This window comes from Vanacampus margaritifer, chromosome 1 (genome assembly GCF_051991255.1).
Source record: "Vanacampus margaritifer isolate UIUO_Vmar chromosome 1, RoL_Vmar_1.0, whole genome shotgun sequence".
NCBI classification, from domain to species: Eukaryota; Metazoa; Chordata; class Actinopteri; order Syngnathiformes; family Syngnathidae; genus Vanacampus; species Vanacampus margaritifer.
This window is the reverse complement of record NC_135432.1, coordinates 47,654,390-47,673,059: the sequence shown is the minus strand read 5'-3', so window position 1 is coordinate 47,673,059 and position 18,670 is coordinate 47,654,390. Positions and strand designations below refer to the sequence as shown.

At 40.3% G+C, this 18,670-nt stretch overlaps 1 protein-coding gene across 5 annotated transcripts in view; it reads left to right on the top strand.

The window, feature by feature from the left end:
* The window catches only part of dglucy (D-glutamate cyclase), a 38,993-nt gene that overhangs the window by 1,301 nt on the left and 19,022 nt on the right, over window positions 1-18,670 (top strand). For 4 of the 5 annotated variants that reach the window (XM_077563675.1, XM_077563426.1, XM_077563766.1 and 1 more), the window contains 14 exons: window positions 2,033-2,128; window positions 3,525-3,678; window positions 4,497-4,583; window positions 5,359-5,512; window positions 5,580-5,730; window positions 5,798-5,920; window positions 6,052-6,264; window positions 7,890-8,007; window positions 8,176-8,318; window positions 9,801-9,900; window positions 10,066-10,214; window positions 10,661-10,780; window positions 15,421-15,578; window positions 15,652-15,802. In XM_077563675.1, the coding sequence (XP_077419801.1) occupies window positions 3,608-3,678; window positions 4,497-4,583; window positions 5,359-5,512; window positions 5,580-5,730; window positions 5,798-5,920; window positions 6,052-6,264; window positions 7,890-8,007; window positions 8,176-8,318; window positions 9,801-9,900; window positions 10,066-10,214; window positions 10,661-10,780; window positions 15,421-15,578; window positions 15,652-15,802 (1,738 nt within the window). In that variant the 5' untranslated portion in view covers window positions 2,033-2,128; window positions 3,525-3,607. Of the gene's footprint in view, window positions 1-2,032; window positions 2,129-3,524; window positions 3,679-4,496; window positions 4,584-5,358; window positions 5,513-5,579; window positions 5,731-5,797; window positions 5,921-6,051; window positions 6,265-7,889; window positions 8,008-8,175; window positions 8,319-9,800; window positions 9,901-10,065; window positions 10,215-10,660; window positions 10,781-15,420; window positions 15,579-15,651; window positions 15,804-15,949; window positions 17,454-18,670 lie in introns of those variants that run through there. The other variant, XM_077563586.1, reaches the window with a different exon arrangement.

The following is an 18,670-nucleotide window of genomic DNA, read 5'->3' as shown; positions in this document are numbered from 1 at the left end:
GTGTGTCCTTTACTACAGGTGAACATTTGTCAATGTCACTTATGTAGATGAACGAATATGTATTTACTACAAAAAAACATTTTTGTTCGTCTACCTTTGCCAGAGATTAAATATATGCATAGTAACAGACAGAGCGATTAAACTGCTCTCTCATTGGATGGCAGAAAGGTATACACGTGGACAAAATTTTGGGTACCACCCTCTTATCTGTATTTGCTGTCATGAACATTTACCCTTTTACTTTTGTGAACAATGAAATGTGTCAAAAAATAGACAACCTTTTGTGTCTTTGGGTTTCCTTTTCAGCCACCGTGTTTTTATTGCAGAAGTTGCTTACATTTGACAAGCCAAGCACAAAAATTGCTTTCGTGTAGGTTACTATCTTATTTTCTGATGTGGTAACTGGAATGCTGGAAATTCTACAGCAACGTCATTGCCAGCTCAGACTTGTTACTGTATTTGAGATTTTATTTCCATATACATCTTGATGACAACTTAGAAAATAGCATTATTCATTACGAAATTTCTGTGAACAAAAGTGTTGGTACATGTCGATTTAAGTGTATGTGCCTTAATATTTAGTTGCAAATCCTTGAATGAAATGATTCCATGAAGCGTATCACCCATTACAATCACCAAACTGCTGCTTTTCCCGGGCTTTCCCAGCAGCCTCTTTCTTTCAGTTGTTAATTTTTTTTTCAGTTGTGTCTTTCTTTCAATTGGCAAACAATTGTTTTGGAGATGTCGTGAATTTGTTTTGCTGATGACATCAAATGAAGATCAATGAGGAGAAGAAACAAAGCCATGACTTTCCCTCCATTGTTGATCAGCATGTATGTTGGGTTACAACCTTTTCATCACTTTGATAAAGGTTTATCTTTGTCTCATCTGTCCATAAAATGTAGTGTCAGGATTTCGATGGCCTGCCTGTCTTTGTACGTTTTGACAAATTCCAGCCTGGCCTTCCTGTTCCTTTCGCAAGTGAGCAGTTTCCATTTTGTAGTGATTAGTCTAGTCTAGAAGATCCGCTCTATTTTCCATATTGTTTAAATGTAATGGGGCATATCTGTGCAACAAAACAAAAGTGTCAGGAACATGCTCCAACACCTTTTAATCACATGAAAAACATTTGGGTTCAAAAGTGCTTATCTGCTTTTTCAGAGTATTTAGGTCAAATTTAATGAGCTTATAACAGTATTTGAGTACAACAGTAATTTTTGTTTTGTTATACCAAAAATTGTGCAATCAAGTCATTGTTAAATTTTTCCTTAAGTGAGCTGCAGAGGATATAAAAAGTCAACACACCCCTGTTCAAATGCGAGGATTTTGTGATATTTAAAAAAAAATCCCAAAATCAAAATGTTATTATGGGGCAACATTTTTGTGAGAGTGAAAACTGAACATTATTACTTGTGTAAATGCACAATTTGGATAGTGCTTTTAAATTCAGATGATGAGATTGTGTCAGGGGTTATACACACGTGACCTGTCAGTCAATATACTGTATGCCAACAAAGCAAATAATTTTGATGAACAACTTTTGGGATACATATACATACTGTACATTCAGTATCGTAGACGATTCAAGTGTGGCCTTTGGCATACTACATTGTTGTCATCTGCCCACATCTGCTGGTCCCTAGTGCAAATGATGCTTCCCCCCGACCCCACTTTTTAAATGAAAAAATGCATCAATATGCAATGAAATGATGGATGTTCATGTTTTAAAACAAATCGAGAAGAGCCTGCTCATAACTTGCGCTGATATGAGTCAAGTAGCAAATGAACAGATCTTGTGACTGGCAAAGATGTTATAGTAAGAAATATCCAGCAGGTGGCGCCTGGATCAAATGCATGTACCACAGGTAGGAGGTCACAATGACATCACCTGTTGACTTCATGACTTATTCATACACAATCGAAAGTACCAAAGTAGTCCTACTAGTTCTGCTAGTTTTATTTGTTGGAGTTTTATGAGTTGGCATCTTGATTATTTCCCCCCACTGTGAATGTGTTTTCTCTATGATGGCAGTGTCGGATCATTTACGTTTGTTGAGTCCTGCTGAATTAAGGCTGCTGATTAGGAACGAAGATTCCAGAATAACAACCACATCTGGATTGGCCAATGGTAAGAACGCTTGCATTACAGTCATACACATATTTTGGTTGGCTCTGGGGGAAGAGTGACTTATTGTCTTTAGGGCATTGAGGAAAACAACATTTTGACTTCAACACAAGTAAAATCAATTGCATAATTCTGTTGCCAGCTTGTTTATTAGAACCAGTCTGCACTGTCACTGCGGTTTGAACCAGAACTCTCATTGACGGCTCCGAGCTGTCAGGTTTTACTGGACGTACAAACATACAGCTCAAGTTTGTGCCTAGTAAGGCAAGCTTCAAATTGTTTGAAGACGCTGACAATGGAGAGTAGTGTTAGGTTTATCAAGCTCTTCTTTCATCAGGAAAAAAATAAATTTCTATCTGTTTCTGTTTTGCACCAATTAGCATTAGAATATAGCTAAGTTTCATCATTATTCACAAATAACTTATTAATTAACTTCAACTTACTGCACTGTTTAATGTCTTTTGTCTGTTTGGTGGGGTATTGGGGTACACATTGTATTGTAATGCAGCCACAATTTCCTATGTGTTTACACACAAATGGCCTAATAAAGCATATCTTGAATCCAGTCTTTAGTGAGCTAAATTTCCGTCTCGTCTTTATTAGTCGACGAAAATGCATACTAATTTAGTCCTAATTATTGTTTATTAATGGGGGGTTTATTCTAGTCTAGTTTTTGTCCGGTGTATTAAACACTGTTTGTGTAAAAGTGACAGGGCTTGCACTTAGCGCAGCATCACTGCTAATTTCTGTTAGCCTATCTATGGCGTTTCCACTCATACTCTGTTAAGATGAAGCCAACATGCTAAATTTAGACCAAACTATTGACCTTTTTATATTGACATCACACGTACTTTTAGGTAGTTAATTACTGCAATAGACTGCACTCTAATGGCGCTAAAAGTAAGCATGATGCTGCCATCTGCTGGAATCCTCACATCTTCAAGGTTTGACTTTTGCACAATATGGATTTTACCATTGATGAACCCAAGCTTTAATTCATAAATAGTACTAAATATTACATATTGTGCTATTATTAGATCATGATAAAATAGATAATAAGATTTTTTTTTAAAAACATGACATCATCTTGAAAAGTTTACTCTTATCTCTGATTTAAAATTTAAAAAAAAAAGCTTTATTTTGTTACCATTATTATTTTTATTTTTATTGTATTTTTTTAAGATTGACCAATTGTATCCATTTATACCAAATTATTAAATTTACCAAATTTGGACATAGGAGGTTTCTGCCTGACTGTGACACAAATACTTACATATTACTTACAGTATATAACTTATAATGCAATGTTTTTTGTCTCTCTTCAATAACGTGATATATAGCCTTTGAATGTTTCTGGGGTAATACAATATCTTGTGCATGTATTTTGTTTTTCTGTTAGGATACCAGCAGGCAAATGTTGTCATCGTTCCCAAACATCTGGCCAATGATTTTGAAGCATTTTGTCGCAGCAATCCTGCACCTATGCCACTCCTCTATCGCAGTCAACCGGGTGAGACCTCGTGCCCAATTCTGGCAAAAGATGCTGATATCAGGTACACATTTACTGCTTTGATTACTATAGATTTAGTCTGTATGTGAAGTGTAAGTAGCTATGTAAGTATGTTGAGCTGAGGCTGAACTGCGTGAGATATCCTGTTTATGTCAATTTATTGAATATAAAACTTACAAAGACAGAATTTGGAACACTGGGTGGATTTGCATCTCGAGCGGCGCTGGTATACTTGCTCTTGGCCTCCCTGGCGCTGGAGAGACATCCACCTAAACGCTGGCGCTAGACCAGCAGTCCTCGTTCAGAGTTAACTTTAGAAGAGCTTAAAATACCGTGATATGGATTTAAAATATGCTTTAACATTTATCTACTGGTACCTACATACAGTACATATTATGAATAGCATGTACTGTATGTAGGTATAATATATGTATATGCATGCAATATGTATAGTGGTTATAGATTGGCTGACTTTTACCCAACCCCAAACAAGCACTTGTAATCTGTGTTTTACTGATCACAGTAGAACTAGGCCTGGTCTCGACCGGTCTTGATAAAAAATCCTGAGTCCGCACTGTCCAAGACCAAAAAAATGCCGTTTGATTCTGAGACGAGACTGAATCCGATCTCGAGAACTACAACACTAGTAACTGAATCATAATTACAAGGTAGTTTTTGTTTGTGCATTTTCTGCACTGTCAATTTGAAATAGTGTCTTGTTTTTGAATAAAGGGATAGAAATTAAACATTATTTCAATCCAATTAATCGGCAGATTAATCGATTATTTGCAGCAGCCCTAGTATATAAGGATAGTTGTGTATAGCATCTGAATGTTCTTGCTTTTTTGTGTGTGTCACCAGGACAGACATCTCGCAGTACCGAGTGTATGAGGATGGCCTTGTGGTAAAAACTGTCTCCAGCCTGCTGGAATGCAGCAATTCACTAAGGTTTCCTCATGCATAAATTAACACAATAAGGGCATTTTGCTTAGTTGAGCTCAGATAGTGAAAGTTGTTTTTTCAAGATAACTATAGAAGATGATGCATTTGCAGTAATGAAACCCAGTGTATGGAGCCAGCTTTAAAACTCTAGTTAGTCAAGCAAAGCTAGAACATCTGTGGATTTGTCACTTATCATTTTTCTATGTTTCCTCTATGTTTAAAGATTTGATAATTTATAAATGTTTCTATATAATCCTTAACTCATTAGCTCCCAGCTGTTTCACTGAAGCAACCCCCTTCGCTCCCGGCTGGTTTACTGGATTTTGACAGATTTTGCAAGGCCCACAGAATATAGTTTTCTATTGCTATAAAAACATGGAAGCTACCAAAAGAAAGATTAAAGTCTCTTCTTTCATCAGGAAAAAAAACATTTGTATCTGTATCCGTTTTGCAGCAATTAGCATTAGACTATATCTATATAAGTTACTATATAAGTTTCATCATTATTCACAAACCTGTTGAAAACATTGGCAAAAAAAGCTTGTTGCAACATGGTCCTAGCTTATCTCTTATACTCTGCTGCCACCTGCTGGCCATTTTCTGTAATAACTACCATTGTTTTAAGTGACTTCTTAAGGTCAGAAGCTGCATCAAAGCCTTCTGTATGTTTTAGCATAAATAAATAAAAAGTTTACACGTTTTTGGGTTTGAATGAGTTAATCTGTTAAATTGGTGTAATTGGTATTTATTAGGATTCCAACTTGACGTTATCTGTTTTTAGGACTGCATGTCAGAAGCCGTCCTTGCCATGCGTTGAGTGGTCAAACATGGTTAGTTTCTATCTAGGCTGCAGCTTTGGCTTTGAGGGCAGCCTGAAGAAAGCTGGAGTTGTGGTCAGGAATGTGGAGCAAGGCAGAAATGTCAGCCTGTACAAGGTATGAAGCAAATACGTCAAGATCCTGTCTGCGAGTTGAAATGCGAAAATATTTTTTGTGTTTCTAGACTGCTGTTCCCTGTATTGGGTCTGGTGTTTTTAGTTGCCCTCTTGTTGTGTCCATGCGTCCAGTTCCACCTGCTATGTTGGATGCAGCAGTCCAGGCCACTAGCCTGAACCCACAAGCACACGGAGCCCCTGTGCACATTGGGGATGCAGGTGCACAAACACGCTTTTAGAGAAATTCGTACTTCTTTTTGAAGCAACTTTGGCTTTTTGTGCTTAGCTTTCCTCGGCATACGGGACCTGTCCAGACCAAATTACGGGGATCAGGTTGAGCTGCAGCCTGGAGATGTTCCAGTCTTCTGGGCCTGTGGAGTGACTGCCATAGAGGCAATCGTCAGCAGCAGTTAGTGTCACTTGTTTGAAGATATTTCAGTCTGTACACTCTTGCGACTTTTCATTTTCAACAGAATGGTTTCAGTTTTTTGTTGATCCCCCAATGAATGGAGTGATGAAAAAGTGTTCCTTGATTTCCAGAGCCATCATTGGCGTACAGTCACTCACCAGGCTGCATGTTCTTGACTGATGTGCAAGACTCGTTCCTCGTATCTGACGTCCCTTACTACGAGACATCTGGAGACACGAACCTCTGCTTCCAGATATCCCAGCATCCCTTGTTATACAGTCTGGCGTCACAGGGGGCTGTGGCCAAGATCAGGCAGCTGGATGCAATCATAGGAGAAGACCCAGGTACTGTCCATAAATACTTGGAGTGCTCTACACTGTCATCAAGGTAACTACGTATTCTTATATAATTTACGTCAATTTTTTGTTAACTTTCTGAGAGGCTTCGCTACACTTTTTGTTTCTGTCTGAGCTTAAAACAACAAAGCTGAGTCAAAGTTTAATATTTCAGTTATATTGAAGTTCCTGACAGCTGAAGTTTTCCTTTAACTTTCAAAGATAGTTCAAAGTTAAAGGAAAATGCCTTTGATTTGGGCTGGGTATCAATCATTGTTCCCTCTAAGCTGCGCACGTGCGCAGTCGGCAGTGCTCTCACCCTCTCAGCGCACAGCAAATGTATGCAGCACATTAAAAAAGATCCTAACCTGAGCTGTATTTACTGTTTGGATTTTTTATTTTTTTTATATATATTATCTTCCTATAAAGAAATTGAGAACTATATTTAGCACATGTGGTCAACGGAGTGGGAAAGAAAAATGTGACAAAAAATAAAAGCTTAAAAGCAAACGCATGTCGTGTCGTGGGACAGAGCAGCTCCATCCAAAATGAATGGGAAACACAAGGCTAGTTGACGCCGGCCGGCGCGTACCACGCACACAACTGGACACCATTCCCACTTCCCTTACAGTTTCAATTAGGGATGCTCCGATCCACTTTCTTCATTACCGATTCAATACCGATACCTTGGGTTCAGTATCTGCCAATACGATACAATCCATACTAAATTGTCTTTGCACTAGTCCCCCCAATAATATTCAATATATTTCCACAAAAAAAATTAAATGCTTTTAGATGTTCTTTAATGTTTTCGAAATATTTTTTTAACATTTATTGGAGTATGATTTTCATTCAATATTTTCATGTATTGAATGTATATTAAATGAATGTAATCATTACTAAGTGACGGTACACTTATTTTCTTACATTCAAGCAGTGTTAATGTTTCAACTGTGCATAATGTGGCCAAGGCTCGCCTGATTCCAAGCACTTCTGTTTACGAAATGGGTTCGATGTGGCCAAGGCTCCTGCGCCACTTGCTTCTGTCTATACACTGTTTTTCATGTCTGCGCGTAAAGAAATATTCATAGGCTACATGCTTTTTTGCTCTTCAGTTTAAGAACATAGATGATCACCAAATGCCACCTTTATGTACAAAATGCCATTACAGCAGGCATAACTAATTACATTATTCGTTGTCTCGCTTCCCACACGACCGTCCTTCCATGGAGCCTGCCGGCTCGCCACTCGCGGCAGCAGCGAGGCAGGCGGCGGCGGTGGACCTTGAAAATGAAAGTGAAAATGGTTGGGAGTGAATGAGTTAATTTAAATTCAGACGCGCAGTTGTTCATTAAACATGTCTTGCTGAGATCACGTCATGCTAAATTTAAGATTTACTAAAAGGACGAAATACTTTACAGCGGGTTGCAAAAGTTCTCAGTTTAAGATAAGAACTGTACTATGACTTAAAAAAAACACACACAATAAAAATGTGAAACTGTTGAGAAAATGTGAGGTTCTGAGCGATGGCCCACGTCCAAAAGGCAGCGCCTGCCACTGTTATGTTCCTGGTAGGAGGTGGAGACTTTCTGCTCGTCTGAGTGGTCCTTCTCATGTCAACTTCTCTCAAACAGGTCAACGGGGGATTAAAGCTTTGTTTATTCAAGATGAACTTCTACGCTCCTGTATGGCACTCTCTCATGCCTCCTCTGTTGCCATAACGACAGGCTTCCCTACACACTACATGCACAGGTACAGCACATACACTTTGCAAAAAGGTGTGGAGCTCATATCTAGTGCCATATAGGAAACAAGATGTTGTAAACTGCCTAATTTGTTCATAATTGTCGAGCTTCATGACAGCATGAGGGAAGGACGACTCTCACACCTGTACATCCTTTTGACGTGTTTCACTTTCAGTCCTCCTGATGAGACTGATGGCCCACCTGGAGCTATTGCCATGGCAACCATGTTGCTTTCCCTTGGCAAGCAAGTGACAATGGTGACGGACAAGAGAGCCGTACAGATGAATCAGGCCATTATTGATGAGGCTGTGAGGACAGGTAGGACTTTTCTGCTCATGCTTGCTGTTTACAAATGTTTTGCATACGCTTGTTCACTAAATTTATTGAACTTCATTGTCATTTGGCTACACGACCAGAGGGTCAATGCTGGTGTTCAGTCTTTTAAGAGTCTGCTCTGCTAAGATGGGGAGTGGGTTATGGTAGTAACAGGAAAAAGCCCACCACCAGTCAGAAGCAACACACAAGGCGTACGTTCTCTTGAACACACCTCTTGTGTACCCAGGTCCTCAGCAGCAAGTGCACCCGCATCGATGGCTGACCGTGTCTGCGACCTGAAAGTGCAAGTGTGCGCTTTCGTAGAGGAGCACCACTTTTCCTTCACTTTGCCATAACATTTAGTGGAGCTCATCCAGGCATGCTCGGTTGATAAATATGCAATCAAAACTGTCAATATCAAATGCACATACATCACATCGTTGCACTCGTGGCATATCTGCTAGCTACAAAGCTGAACTGACCGCTAAACTGCAGGGTGTACTTTAATGAGGCAACAAACGAAAATGTGGACCACATTATAAATGTACTCATCAGATTTTTTCATGAATAGCGGGGAAAAGTGATTACACTTCATCTTGCCTCACGGAAAGCCAATATTGTAGACTCAAAAACACGTACGGACACAATTTCCAACATCCTGAACACATACTCCATAAAGTGGGACCATGCAGTGTCAAGTTCTTCTGGATAATTGTAATATAATGAGAAAAATCTGGAGTGAAGACACTAATAAGAAATGAAACCCCTGCCCTCCTTGATATCAATGGTGACAGTTCACACGGCATTAAAAGCAGCTAAGGCACTTTTTTACTCCATTTGAAGGATACATGGAGAACATTTGCTGGCATGTCTACTGTGACAGAGAAATTCTCAAAGAAAATTTTACTTATTTTCATAACTTCAGTCTCTGCTTTATTTGGAGACCAAGTCCCTATAATCATGCCTGCAACAGGTTGCAGGAGCTTCTGGATCTACTGATTGTTCACTATTACAGTCTCCCGTGTTTTTTCGAGTCATTTTAAGTATTTCCCCCAGCCAAATTGCTAAAGCCTGGTATTCATGGACGGTAATTATTTAAGTGTTCGTCACGGTGGGGGTAGGCATTAAAATGTTTTTTTTTTGTTTTTTTTTGCTGTAAACCATATCAATGAAATCCCCCATCCCTGATCTATGGGGTATTTGTGTATATCTGCTTCTTCGTGTTGATGAAAGTGGCACCAGATGCTCATCTGCTTGCCACGCGTAAAGGCGTTAATCAAGGCATTTTTAGTCAAGCCGCAACAGGCTACGTGTTGTAGCGTCTTCATCTCCTTCAGGAAACAACTTCTATGGGGAACATTTTGTGTTTGATAAAGAACAGCATACATGTGATGATCTTTCAGTGGACCCCTCCGTGGATTACCATATTTGCTAATTTATTTTTTATTTTTCCACACACAAAGAATTTTGTCCTTCCATTTTCAGGTGTCCTGAAATCAACAATTCCACTGGTCACCTTCGAAGAGACTGTTCCCAACCCTGCACTAAACTTTTTGTGTCACCATGGAGACCCCGCTAAGCCAAGGTCAGTAAAGCTGCCATGTGCACCAAAGCATGTCAACTGAAAGGCAAGTCGTCAGGCATTTGTGCTCTTCTTTTCGATAATACTTCATTCAACATGTGTTATTCATTAACATGAATGTGAACTTTGCAGTCACAGAAGCATGATTGTTTTTATATGTGGTACCAGGTATGACCACCTAGTGGCAATAGAGCGCAGTGGCCGAGCTGAGGATGGAAACTACTACAACATGAGGGGAATCAACATCAAACATCTGGTGGATCCAATTGATGACATGTTCCTTGCTGCAAAGAACATTCCAGGAATTACCACTATAGGTAGTCAACACATTCGGGTGCCCTCTGGACAATAGAAAAGGATTAATAATAATGACGCACTGTGATATTGAGTTGTCTGTATTGACATAATACCTCGAGAATAACACACTTGAATATTATACACACCTCAAAAGACTGTTTTATTTCTATTTTATACTCCATGATTTGCTGGCTTGCACGCTCCAAATTTTTATTATTCAACATTATGAATTTTTGTGATTTCGGTGATATTGTATGTAGAATTCTCTCCCTCCCTTTTTGATGATTTTCAGGGCAAAAAAAAAGAAAAGCATATTATACTCAATACGGTAGATACTACAAAATAGCAGACTTGACAGCCTTTAGTCAGTCTGTGGTGCACATGCTTCAATAGATTGTCCCCCTTGAAAAAAACAGGCAAACAAATATGTCAGGCCATGCTCCTCAGCACATTTTCTCCCCCGCAGGAATCGGTGACGGTGGAAATGAGTTGGGGATGGGTAAAGTCAAGGAGAAAGTCAAGAGTCTGATGCCAAAGGGGGTTCTGATAGCGTGTGACGTGCCTGCTGACTACGCCATCACTGCAGGTTTGGAGTACCATAAATTCCTGGCTACAAGGTGCACCTGACTATAAGTCGCACAAGCTAAATTTGGGGAATACTCAAGATTGGTCCACTCATAAGCCGTACCCAACTGTAAGCCGCAGGTGTTTTAATGTTCCCGCACCGGTATAAGGGTTCCCGCTACCACAGAGGGGATTATGGGGACAGAGATGACTGTTTGGGAATGCAAAGCGTCCCATTTATTAACACCTGAACAGCATTCGTGAGGTGCACAGATAATACAGCGCACCTCCTGCAGTCACATTAGTAGTACAGTATAACAACAGAACAAAACTTACAGCACTTGACGAGGCAATAACGTCAAATGGCTAAATGAAGTCCGTTTTTAAAAGTGCTAGTCAGTAACACAGCAGTAAAGGTGCATTAATAACACGGCTATACAATATCGTGCCATCGTTCCTTCAAGTATCGTAAAAAAAAAAAAACGGGCTCAGAATGGCCCCATCACCCACTCTTTCTCCTTTGTTGTCGCTCTCAAAACCAAAAAACTTCTCTTCCTTTTAGTAAGTGTCAGAATCCAACAGGTCGATTGCCTTTAACTTAAATGCAGCATATATGCACTTTTCGGGTTGTTTTCCATAAGGGCGCAAACTGTCTTTCGTTCATACTCTCTCCTACAGACTCATTGGTTTGTTTGCGCTTCCGTTATAGTGCGCCACCGCCCCCTGGTGGATAAACTGCACCGTTGTATTAGCAGCATGCTCGAATGCAAGTGAAAAAAGTAGCGGCTTGTAGTCCGGAATTTACGGTAACAGACATTCTCGTGTTGCACCATCACCGCGACAAGAAGTAGACCACACCTCGATAAAATGTATCTTTCATTGTAAAAGAAAGCCCTGGCTTGCCTCATTTGATGAAAGAGGAGAACGAGACATTTTGTATCTTTCATTATCGTTAAAGGCACTGTATTTATCAAGACTTTCTCCATTGTCCTCATGCCGTTCCCTATAAAGAAGTCCACCAAAATAGCAGTAAATCGCTCCACTGCCAGCCCCAAATAGCGTGCCTCACGATACACGTCACCACACTTAATTATCAACATGCGCAAAAGAAGATACGTCGCTCACAACGCTTTTCAATTTTCGTTTAAAATTTTCTGTAAGCTTCATTTGTGAGTGAATAAAAAAATAAAATAATTTAAAAAACGTATGGTCCAGCGTGTCAGGGCCACGGACTTTTAGAAGTCCGTCGTCGGGAGATACCATCTCAAAGGAGTGATGCGAGAGGAGGTAGAAATAATATTTTGTAAAAATGAGGCGAGCCTGTTTGAGCTCCCAATCTCACGGAGACCTCTCCTTTTTTTTCCCTCCCCAAGTGATGATGTCACGTCATTGCCGCACGTGATAAATGAGTCGTCTGTGTGGCAAAATTACTAATATTACCACAAATGTCAACTTTATGCTTAATGTTTTAAGTCGGATTAAAGTCAAATATAAAGCCACAACTGTTACTTGAAACAACATTGCCAATTGAGGTCCGTGCGGACCTCGCGGATGCGTCGAGCCTAAATCAAGCTTTAATGTCCCCGCCCACACGGAGCGCATATTGGACTTTTGATAACGTCGAGGTCGGATATATGCAACCTGGCCGTTCAGACTGCAGTCGCATTGCAAAAATTTGGATATGTATCCGATCTAGGACCACATATGAAAGTGACCCAAATCGGATATGAAAAAATCGAAATTGAGCCGTTCAGACTGACATTAAAAAGTCAGATACAGGTCGCATTTGGGCAAAAAAAGCCGCGTGATGCCAAAAGCATTTATTTGAATCTATGATCAATCCATATCAATTTCAAACTTTTTTTTCTCCTTCAATTTTATATAAAAAAAAATACAGTAATGTATTGATGTAAGCCCCACCAATTTTTGTTAAGCCACGCCTACCCCCGGTTAAACCACGGCCATTTCCGATTTATGCCACGCCCACTCCGAATGCAGATACAGATCATTTAGATGGTCGAACATATACAGAAAGTATCATAGCAAGTTCCATAGCAGCAGTGTTTACTCTACATGGTTTTTTTTTCCTGAGATAAATGAGAACAAAAACAAGCAATACTGGCGTTGGCCGTTTGCAAGCTTGCTTCTATGTTGACCCCCTTCCGGTTCATGCTGCTGATGTCACACGGCCTCGCGGTCTAAAAATAGCACTCGTGTGGCACCCTATTCCGAAACGCTTTCTGATGTCACGGTAACATTTTCCATTTGCGCACAGCCACGTACAGCAACGCCCACTCCGTGCTCCCTGCCACTATCAAGGGGTAGGCATTTTGTTGTTGATAAACAATTTGACTGATGAAAAACTTGACGGACTAAGCATTGCCGGAACTTGGAATTGGTTTTTCGTTTATCAAAGTAATAATCAATAACATTGTCATGACTAACAGAACTGGGCACTCCGTCATGGACGCCCACTTCTTCGCTGACCCACCACACGGCGTACTTTCTTTCTTGGGACTGGGTCGACCCACTCTTTTTCTTCTTCAGTAAACATAGAAATATATACTTAGAGGCGTTGTTGTTCCAGGTCACCCGTTTTGTGTGTTATGGATCTGCCTTTGGAGAGTTAGAGAGGCTCAGCAGCGGAGTTTGATTAGCATTTAACTTAGCTCATCTCGGCAGCCCCACCTTGTTTTACGTTACCTACGGCACCTGCCTGGCCCGACAACATTTCACAAAGGTCCTTTTGGTCGTGCTATCTCATCTGGCATGTTGAAAGTGTGGTGAAAAGTAAGGATAGACCGATTATCGACTGGGTCGATTATCAGCACCAATATTCAGCATTTTTGACGAATATTGGTATCAGCCATTCTCAATAATCATACGCCCGATAATGGATCCATTTAAAAAAGGGTAAAAATTATTTACATTTCCAGAGATGCTGCTGGTCCTGCACCTTCTGTTATTGTTTGAAATTAAAACTAAGATAAGTAAAATTTTAATACAGTACTTCAGATATTTAAATTTTTTGGAAAACTTGATTTACTCTAGAAAACAATAGGAAGCTATTTACTTCTGAAAACATGCCACTGCCCCTGGGAGATCCCTGAACTTTTTGTTAGAGTTTTAAAACAAAGATGTCTATTGTAAGATTTTTTTTTAACTCCAATATTTAACAAACCCTACAAGTTGTTCAATAAACATATTCTTAAACAAAATAATAATCATTAAAGCTAGAGTTTGTATTTTTTCAAATTTTGATGCCAATATTTTCCGGCTCCAAATATCGGTTATCGGCATCCTTGACTAGTAATTATCGGTATCAGTATTGGCCCTAAAAAACATGTTGGTCTATCTCTAGTGAAAAGCCAGTAGAATGGGTCAATTTGTATTGTAGTCCAATGTTGATTAAAGCTATGTTTAGACCGAACCGAAAATACCGCGACGCTACGCTGGTCTTGTGCGTGTTGGTTTGCGGGGTTCTCAATGGAATTTGTTTCACTCAGCGCTGCAATGAAGGAAGAAGAGGGATTTCCGCTTCGGTAGGTGGCGCTAACTTTAGTGTAGCATTGGTAGCTTGCTTCTCACTTTGACAATTAAACAAACTCACCAGATAAGCCGACATCCACGCTTTTTCCTCCAAGCAATTTCCTTTTTGGCCCGGTCCCAGTACAGATAGATCGCCGTGTCGTATAGCTCCGGGTGCCTGCAAACCGCAATGATCAAGGTATCCTCTATTGCTATGCTACACGCACACAACCGCTTCCTGTGTTTTGTCTGCTGTGTGACGCATTTGGTGGCGTGGAACTATCTATCGCCAAAAGTTCAATTCAGCCAACGGCGACAAAACGGGCTAAGTAGCGAAATGCTCGGCGGAAACGCCTCTCCCACTGTTGGTCTGAACGTAGCATATGTCCATACGATTATAAAATCCAGCAGCAAAGGTAAAAGTACAGTTAAAAAGGAAAAGGCACAGTTCGGTCTTCATCACTCTCCGGCGTCCGAGCCCTCTGGCTGCCACCGCCGACGCGGAGCTACAACGATCAGGCTGGGCGACCGCTGAAGCCTACGGCTCTCATTCAAGTGAATGGGACCGAGCCAGCAGTACATGCGCTCATGATTTTATTTTATTTTTCACCCCAAGCTACAATTGAAAATTACTATATGATTCATCTTGAAGTAGTTGACGGACTGACAGAAGGGTCCCAACTGTTCGGTCTGATGGTCAAAATTCATTGACGTGCCCACGCCTGCCACTAACCCCATACACAATGAATGGTGTTAATGCCGGCGCTCTGCGCCTAACTAAATTCATTGTGAAAAGGGCTTCAAGAGCCGCATGAAACCATCCAGAGCCGCATGCAGCTCGCAAGCTGTGGGTTGGCCTGGCCTGCCTTAGAATAGCCGAATATTTCATTTTGATTAACACTGTCACAAAGGTATTCATTTTACAATATGATTTTAATTGTGAGTTAACATTTTGGTTACAATATTTATACATGTGGGAGGGGCCAAATAATAGAAAGGGATCTCGCTATGATGTGACAGGCCGATTGGACGATCAACAGTTATTCACAAGGCCATTATGAATAAGCATTGAGTACATACTAATATAAGTATAGATGATGACTTTTGGGTTTTCACTCTCTCTGGCTCTTGCAGGGGTTTCCAACTGGGGAGGGTACGCTGTGGCCTGTGGCCTCTACCTGCTCAAAACCTGCCCCGTCCACCAGCGATATCTAAACAAAGGCCTCGGAGCAGATCACCAAACCCCCAAAGAGTTGCAAGACTGGACTACTAATCTGCCGTCAGTGGACAAGGTGAAACATGCTGGTTTGGGAATATCTGTCCGAATCCATCAAACTGAATATATTTGTGAATCTTGTTCTCTAGGAGGAGTCTATCTTGTCAACTCTGGTGCGTTTTGGCATTCGGAGTGGGAAAACCGCTCATCTGGCTATGGAGGTGGATGGTTTGTCCTTTCACCCCACACATTCTGCCATCATCACCAGACTACTGGATGTCACTCTTGGTTCATCTAAATATAAGACGTGATTTGCACAGGCAACTTTGTTTTTTTCTTTCAGTGTGTGTGTGTGTGTTGCTTTTTTGCTAAAGCAAATGGTTTTCTTTGTCATATTGTATTTTTTTTGCCTGTTGATGTGATTTGTTGACCATTTTTCCACTTAGAGACAACTCATGTCTACAGTGGAATGGTGACGTTCAAGCGTGAAGACCTTCCCCAAATCTGATAGGTCAAAATCTCCGGCATTTAATATTTTACAATCATACATTGTGTGTGTGTGTGTGTGTATATATAATGTATCATTTTAAGGGAAAACGATGTTGATTTTAAATTCCATGGTCTCAACAAATCTCAAAAAAGTTGGGACAAGGCTATTTTCACCACTGTGAGGCATCCCCTCATCTCCTTACAACAGTCTGCAAACGTCTAGGGATCAAGGAGACAAGTTTATCAAGTTTAGAAATAGGAATGCTGTCCCATTCTTGTCTAACACGCGTCTCTCTAACTGTTCAACTGTCTTGGGCTTTCTTTGTTGCACCTTCCCCTTTATGATGCGCCAAATCTGCTCTATAAGTGAAAGAAGTGGACTGCAGGCTAGCCATTTCAATATGTGGATCCTTTTCCTACGCAGCTATGATGTAATTGGTGCTGCATGTGGTCTGGCATTAACATGTTGAGAAATGCAAGATCTTCTCTGAAAGTAATGATGCCTGGATGGGAGCATATGTTGTTCTCGAATCTAAAAAATTTTCGGCATTGACGATGCTTTTCCAGATGTGGAAGCTGCCCATGCCACACGCACTCATGCAACCCTATACGATCACAGATGCAGGCTTATAAACTGCGTGCTGATAACAACTTCGGTTGTCCTTGTCCTCTTTAGTCAGTATGATATAGCGCCCCAGTTTTCCACAAAGAACTTCGAATTGTGATTCGTCTGACCACAAAACAGGTTTCCACTTTGCCACACTCCATTTTAAATAACCCTGGCCCAGAGAAACGCCTGCGCTTCTTGGCCTGCTTTAGAAATGGCTTCTTTGTACTGTAGAGTTTCATCTGGCAACGGCGGCTGGCACGTGTTCACCCACAATGTTTTCTGGAAGTATTGCTGAGCCCTTTTTGTGTTTTCCCTTACAGTAAGCATTCCTGTTTGCGGTGCAGTGCCATTTAAGGGCCCGAAAATCATGGGCATCCAGTATGATTTTTCGGCCTTGACCTTTACACACAGAGATTGTTCCAGATTCTCAGAATTTTTGGATGATGTTATGCACTATAAATGATAATTACTTCAACCCTTTTGGATTTTTTCGCTGGTAAACACCTTTCTGATATTTCTCCAACATCTTTCTGCGCAACATTGGAGGAATTGGTGATTCTCTACCCACCTACGCTTCTGAGAAACAATGCCACTCCGAGAAGCTCTTTTTATTCTCCAAGTTGCCAATGGACCTCATTAGTGGTAACTGGTCTTCCAGTTGTTGTTGTTTTTTTTTGTGCAATTGACTTTTCCAGCCTCTTATTGCTACCTGTTCCAACTTTTTTGAGATTTGTTGGCACCCTGAAATTTACAATCAACATCTTTTTCCCTTAAAATAATTCATTTCTCAGTTTAAACTTTTGACCTGTCATATATGTTCTATTCTGAATAAAATATTGAAATTTGACACTACCACATAATTGCATTAAGTATAGTGTCCCAACTTTTTTGGAATTGGGTTTGTATATGCTGCTCAAAAGTTTGTGAACCCTGCAGGCATGGTCAGATTTTTTGTATAAAATATTAAAATAACCTTACTAAATGTTTAGTCATATTAGTCGCATTTTATCATTTATATTAACTTTAAGTGGTTGGTAAACTCGGTCCTCAAGGACCGGTGTCCTGCAGGTTTTGGAGGTTTCCCTGCTGCAACCCAGCTGATTCCAATCAACAGGATCATTACCAAGCTTATGCAAAGCTTGCTGATGACCTGATCATATATCAGCTGTGTTAGAGAAGGGAAACATCCAAAACCTGCAGGACTCCGGCCCTTGAGGACCGAGTGTGCCCACCCCTTCTTTAAGATGAATAAAGAACTCACAAAATTGTAAAAAGGATACAACCTTCATTTAAATGACTGATACGAGGTTACAATACACCAAGAACATTCATGTAGGGCTGATAGATAACATTTGTAACCACATTAAAACCTACAAGTAACATCTGACAGCTAGTATCATTGAAAACAAAACATTACTATCGTTTTAAAGAAATAGATTGATAGAGCTCTTGCATTAATAGTACCTCTTTTTATTGTCTGAGTGCATACAGTTGTGTGAGAAAATGTTCAGGACTGGCATGTGAACAGTCCATTTTGGGGGGCAGGTGTTCAAACAAAACAAAAAAAGGCCACTCATCACCAAAATGAATCTTACAATTACAAAAAACAAACGTGTTCATTTAAAACACGCCATGCCATTGAAATCCATTTTCCCGCTGTTTTGTGCATTACATACCGGTAGGTCATAATGTGTCTCTGACACGGATTCATTCGGATGTAGTTTGTCTTTCAAAGGCTTTCATGCAACAACAAAGGCCTGCGAAAAGGCGTGGATTTGATTTAGGCATCATTGTAACCAGCTCGGGGGTCAGCATATCCATACAATAAAAAATAACCAACTTCCCAGGTGGGTCATTATCAAAACACTGCCACTGACATTATACGTATTCAGTTAAACGTTTAGCTTTATCTTGTTAGTCAGAAGGGGAAAAAAACTAAGATTTTGTCACATCTCAATATCAAATTGTGGTAATACTGATAGACACAGACATTGTTCATAAAGGTTTCCATTTGTATTATTTCTATTTGGCTTCAGTGTTGAAGGCAAATGTGTATGTTTACAAATGTT